The sequence below is a fragment of the Sipha flava genome, unplaced genomic scaffold (assembly GCF_003268045.1).
Source record: "Sipha flava isolate LNK unplaced genomic scaffold, YSA_version1 74_pilon_pilon, whole genome shotgun sequence".
NCBI classification, from domain to species: Eukaryota; Metazoa; Arthropoda; class Insecta; order Hemiptera; family Aphididae; genus Sipha; species Sipha flava.
Genome location: NW_020273614.1, coordinates 447,378 through 454,015, shown reverse-complemented (window position 1 = coordinate 454,015; position 6,638 = coordinate 447,378). Strand labels below are relative to the sequence as shown.

The 6,638-nt window shown below is 28.0% G+C and overlaps 1 protein-coding gene across 2 annotated transcripts; it reads right to left on the bottom strand.

The window, feature by feature from the left end:
* Positions 1-2,029: 2,029 nt before the first annotated feature.
* On the bottom strand, positions 2,030-6,543 carry LOC112692492 (polypeptide N-acetylgalactosaminyltransferase 5). 2 transcript variants are annotated; one of them, XM_025567164.1, is made up of 9 exons: positions 5,623-6,543; positions 5,354-5,561; positions 5,177-5,287; positions 4,939-5,116; positions 4,045-4,225; positions 2,840-2,979; positions 2,679-2,777; positions 2,478-2,612; positions 2,030-2,371 (listed from the first exon to the last, which is right to left on the bottom strand). In XM_025567164.1, exons 1-9 carry the CDS (start codon positions 6,251-6,253, stop codon positions 2,219-2,221), a joined length of 1,836 nt encoding a protein of 611 aa, XP_025422949.1. In that variant the 5' UTR covers positions 6,254-6,543; the 3' UTR covers positions 2,030-2,218. The 2 variants fall into 2 exon arrangements, with proteins under 2 accessions (XP_025422949.1, XP_025422948.1); XM_025567163.1 differs by lacking the exon at positions 4,045-4,225 and adding an exon at positions 4,553-4,733 and having other exon boundaries at positions 5,623-6,253.
* Between the last annotated feature and the right edge of the window lie 95 nt (positions 6,544-6,638).

The window sequence follows — 6,638 nt, the reverse complement described above, 5'->3', positions numbered from 1 at the left end:
ATATAATGATGCATCAATGGCTCCTGATGCGATTTGATTTATTTTTTGTGTACAAAATATAAACTAATACAAATAATAATAAACAACATATAATGACAATATTAAATTATTTATAAACAAAAAAAAAAAGGTATATAAAAATAATAATATTACATAATACAACTTGACTTGATTTGTATAATAGTATCTGATTGCACGTAATGTTAATGGTTGGTTAACTAAAGTTATATTATCACATTTTGAATGTGGGTACAATATATAATATTGTAGAAATAAAAACGAAAATAGTAATAAAAAAAAGAAAGAAAGAAATAACATATTGCGGTGGTGGTCAATCTTTCCTGGTGTAATTATTACAATATTTTATCAAACTATGTCTTTGTTCATTTTAATAACAGCAATGTAAATCAAATTGCACACAATATTTTATCAGCTAATACATACACTAATCCATAAACAGTGAAATTTTTCCAAGATTAAATCCATAAAGAACATAAAATATTTGTTTTACTAATGTTTATGTTAAATAAAGGTAAGTAAAAACTGTTTTAAAATTTGGTAGAACATTCCAAATTAGTCTTTACATACAAGTTTGATTTTAAATTTTCACCCAAGAAAATTTTCACTGAATACTAATGTTTTTATCACTTTTAAACTTAGAATCACTGTTACTATACTAAATATAAGCGAATATATATAGATAGATACATGTTTATAAGTTTATAATAACCAAGAGATGCAAAGAGATAATAAAAAATAAAAAATAAAACATTGAATGTATAAAAAAAAACAAATACATAATATGACTTGGAAGTTAAACTAATTTGTATATACCTATGATATAATAAATCTATAAAAATCTTCAAACAAAATTATAATATAATGTAGATATTATACAAAATGATGTATAATAAAATTACAGAACATTTCTTAGAGTAATTATCCCTTTCATTAAAGTACTTATAAAATAAAATTATAAATTTATTTTTAACAAAAAACTCTCTTTGCTTGTAAAAATTTGATTACAGTTTTATTTTTTATTTTTTTTTTAATTTAAGGTAAATATACAAATTTAAATAGTGCATGTGAAATAAACAAGTGATTTTGAGTTGAAATTGTTGTAAATGTTTAAATTCCCATTTAAAAATTGATCGTTTTATCGATATGGTTATTCGATGATACATATTTCATTAATACAAAAATAAATTATTACAAGTATGTTACACAAGAAATTTGATAAAGTAAGGTTTTATTATAAATGAAAAATTGATCGATATTGCATATAATTATTAAAATTTAATAGAGATTTTAACTCTTGTAAATTAAGAAGAAACTATAAATTTAATTCAGCTATAAGTTTTATAAAACAATAATTATCTATAAAAAAAATAGTTGTTTCTTTATTCTTATGACATTATAGAAACATTATAAAATAATTAGATCAGTCAATTTTCAATTTACAACAAAGCTTATTAAGCTTATATGCAAGTATTTTATGATATACACACTCTCACATACACTTCAAGAGAAAACTTTTTGTGAGTTATAAGTACAGAAACAACTAGTAGAAATTGTACATATATATTATAAGCAAATTTCTCATAGTTATATTTGTTTGTTTCCCTACACAATTACATACGTTTAAGATAGTTCAAAATTTTCTATAGATTATGTTGAGCATAAACAATTATAGCCAAAGAAGAATTAACTATCCAACGAAAAACGGGTATAAAGATGAATATTTTTCATTCATAATAAAGTTACTGTTTGAAGATACACAGGGTATATTAATCATTATAAATAAGGATTTTTTTTTTTTTTTTTTTTTTAAAGAGAGGGATTACATTATAACATACATTTTTTAAATACAAAATATAATTATTAATTAATATAATTATATAACTTATATCATAAATAAATATCACAAGTGTTTTCACCAAATGGTTTTTTGTTAGAAAAAATGAGTTGTCCTTTAAAGAATAGTAAATAATATGGCCTTTGCAAACAAAGATAAATAGTTTTTAAGTAAATAGTCTAGTTATATTTTGAACGATAATTATTTATAACTGTCATGTAGTTAAGTAGTTATTTTTATTTTGTTTGGTGGTATTTCAGATTTCAATTAAGTAGAATTATTTGTTCAGAAAAAGTAAATACTTTGATCCCCAAGTAAATAAACAGATAACACTTGATTAAAATAAAGAATAACTAGATTACGTTATCTTGAGCTAGCTTGCCAGTGAAAATTACTTTTCATTGTCCATTGTTGGCTACGTGATCCATCACATTCATTTAATATGGCAGTATACTGATCAGCAGACATTGAATGTTCCAGACATTGATCAGTAGTTTTATGTTTTATTGTCATTTCCTGTGAAAAGTGAATTTTATTCAATCAATTAAAGCATTTACATATTTAAATACATGGAACAAGAATATTATTTATAATAGTAGAAAAATATAATAAATTAAATTACTTTTAAATCATAAACCCAAGCTTGATTTCCTTCAAGACCATGGCATCTGATTAGGCTTACTGGCCCAACTATATTGGAAGCGTCTAAACAATTATCATCAGACATAATTTGTGATCGCTTAGTATATGCAAAAACCTATAATAAACAAAATTAATACATGTATAAATTACACTGCAATCATAAAACATATTAATGTTTTACTTGATTTCCGCCAAGACCATGACAATAACTCATGCCTGCTTTTTCACCACTTTTACGTGACATTGTATCAAGACATTGTTGGGACTCAACATTTTTAATCTAATAAAATTAATAACATTAGTTAACAAGGAACTAATTTTTAAACATATGATTTAACTGACTTCTCCTAGATAATAATAATCAAGTGGCATTTGAGACTCTGGATAAATGTTTTCCAAGTACCAACGAAAAGATTTACATTTTAATTTTTCTCTCAATGCTAAACGATCAGAGACATCTCCAACTTCTACATTAGACGCACCTAATAATTAAAAATATATAACATTCATTTGAACTGGTTGATTATTTTATTTTAAAGTTAAGCATATTATACAAATGCAATTAATAATAACTAGAGCTGTGATTTTGATGCAAATGCATATTTATTTTCTAATGCCTCAACATGTAAATCTATATGCAGAAAATGTGTTTCAAGCAATACTGATTAATTTAATGTAGTTTTTATTTTGCATTTTTTAGAATTCATCTATTCATTCTTAAATATTAGTGTATTTGATCACGCGTTTCGGCATTTGTTTGCTTAAAACTTGTATGTTTAGTATGTAATCTACTAAATTTATATACTAATAAATATGAGCATATCGGCCCAAGTACATACTTTATTAAAAATATAACACAATTAAAATAGTCAAAAGAAATTTTTCCATTTGCAAGAGTCAAATGACGATCAAATTTAAATAAAGTTAAATAAATATAATTAAATGTGTTTGGTATGATTGTTATATTATTTTTAAACTATAATAAATAAATGTTCAATGCATTTTTATAATTTTTAAAGCATTTTTGCCTTTTTTTTAGAGTATTTTTTTTTTGTTGCTATTTTTAGAGCATTAAAATCCCAGCCCTAACAATAACTATTTCATTATTATTAAACATTTAACACTAATTAAAAAGAAAAAATGTGATTAGTAGATAAAATACATGCTTACATAACTGAAATACTTAATGGTAATAATTTATGAAGTGAAACATGCAATTTGAGCTATTTTTACACAATATTATAAACAGTTTTTGAATATATAAGGCAAAAACATAATAGTGCTTGTAAACATGCATTATAGTTTAACATATAAACATTATTTTTCATACAGCTATTACTAAATAAACAATTAATAAGAATAATGACTAAACAATTATTAAATGACATAACTTTATCGTATACTTTTAATTAAGAAAAATAAAAAGATAAACATTCAAAACTACGTAGTGTGCTAATGGTGTGGAGAAAAGTATCACGTGACCACAAATCGTGTTTGTGTAGGTTTGTGTGCTTGGAATTTCTTCAATCGTGTAAGAGAAGGGGTACCTGGATTTATGGCGTAGTAAAAATTTTTCCACTCATCCATCCAGACTTCGGCGAGGCGCGCATTGTTGTGGTTGACAATATGTGATGTGCCACCAGGGAATGTATAAGGTGTGGATTTGCGAAAAACATGACCAACGTGCGAGCACGGCGATATTTCCAAAGTGCCACCACACATCCAAATCTATGAGCGACCATTTCAAGAGATAATTGAAAGATAACTCATTTTGTATAGAAATATAAATGTGAACACACACAAACAATACATTTATCTTAAACCTCTTTATTAATTGTATAACACACAACAATCAATTATATCAAAAAGTTAGCACTGTATGAATTCATATAGAATAGAGGGTTGTGTAAACTATTTAACTTTGATACCTTAATATTTTAATATACATAATATTTGAACCAGCAAGCAACATTAATTAGGTTAGATAGTTGTTTCTTGTTAGTTTAATATAGAAAAGCGGAACCAATTTTCACAGGACATGTATGTAACCTATACCTGGATTCATTGCATAATAGAAATCCCGCCACTCGTCCATCCAAACCTCAGCTACACGTGCTGCATTGTGCAACACAATTTTTGATACGCCTCCCGGAAATGAGTATGGAGACTTGTCACGAAAAACGTGACCTACGTGCGAACATGGTATTATTTCCAATGTGCCTCCACATTGCCAAACCTAAAAATATCATAACAACTACTTTTTCCCCCACAACTATATCCTTAAGATTATATATAATTTTGAAATAAAATTACATTTAAACCTCATTTCTTTAATTATCTGCATGGAAATAATACATGTATTAAATATTAATTAGCTAGGTTGAAATTAAATCAAAATGCATAATTTATTTGTGTTATGATGTATGAAACATAATACTTACTCGGAATGACATTTCTAGATTCTCACCACCCCAAATATCCATGCCTTCATCATATGAACCTAATTCATAAAAATAATCTTTATCTATAGAAAATAATCCACCAGCCATTGTAGGAGTTCTTAATGGTGCAGTACGATCATTGTTTCGTCGAGACATTTCTCTTTGTGGGACTCGGTACCTTAAACAACAAAATTATAATTGAATAAAGGAAACAAATATACATATCAACAATACATACCATCTAAAATTCAATTTCCAATTAAAACCACCCCAAGTCATATCTGATGCGGTGACATATTCAAATGTATCATCAGATATAACATCAATTACTGGACAAACTACAGTTTTCCTAGAGATTGAAAAAAAGTTATTATTGCAATAAAATGTATAATATTATATTAACTTCTAAATATACCTATTTAATACGATCCTTGCTAAAAGAGGTTCAAGCCAACCTTCAGCACATTCACAATGTGCATCCAAAAAAGTGATCACTTGACCGGTAACATGTTTTGCACCTAATAACCGAGCTCTTATCAATCCAGAACGTTTTTCTGTTCTTAGTACTTTAGTTTCTACAGGAAGAGTAGCTACATAATCTTCTAACTTTTTACCTAGAAATTCTGAAACGGAGTGAAAAATTACAATTTATTGAACAGAATGTTATACAAAAATAGATAATACCTCTGTCACTAGCATCATCAACTAACAAAATTTCTTTTAAAAGTGATCGAGGTGATCGATTAATCACACTCCAAACCGTTCTCAAAAGAGTTGACCAGGCTTCATTGTGGAATACAATCACTATAGAAGTAGTTGGCATCAGTGTAGGATAATGTTTTGTTTTGCAATCCGCTTGCCGTATGTCTTGTAAAGAGCGATTCAATGAAATCATATCACTTGCCAATATATTGAACTGATTTTCCTTGAATTTTTTTTTCATAATTGCATCTTGTTCTGGTCTCATTGTAACACCACGGCCTCCTTCGCCAGGCTTACCTCGCTTTTCACGTACAGGAGGCATTGGTTTCCAATGTTTCAACAAGTGACTGGGATACGTTGAATTATTGTTTTCGTCATTGTGATTATATTTAAAACGTTGGAGCATGTTATCCTGCACTGGGCCTCCCCAACCCATCCTGGATGCGGAGGCCGTAGCGTCAAAAGGTTCGTCTATGTCGGTGCTCTTTGCTTTACAGTTGGGCCCAATGCAGTCGGTGTAATACATCAACACCACAATGTCGATGAATATCCAAAGCAACGACGTGGCTATGATGATCTTGCATGTATGGAGGCGGAATTTGCTGCGGAACATTGTTGATTGGAAACTAAGAATATTTGCGAAATGCTCACTTACGCTCGTTGAACAATATCATAACATTGTTTTCTGGCCAGTGTCTGGTGACAGTTGAACACAACGATCGAGTACCGTCAATGTCATGTATATACGCACGTCAAACAAAAGTTAAATGTTCAATCTACCCAGACAGTGTTCGACATAATTTAGAGAGACATAAAAACGTTCGTTGGTGCACCACAGTAGCGATTTCACTAACTAGTAACGTTAACGTCGACGCAGCCAAGACCAACACATCACCAAAACCACTATCACTAAAGTTTGAAATATGTGTAAACAACATAAGTTTTAGGTTAGGTTCATAAACGATATTTTTTCAATACACAATAATAATCATGTTATA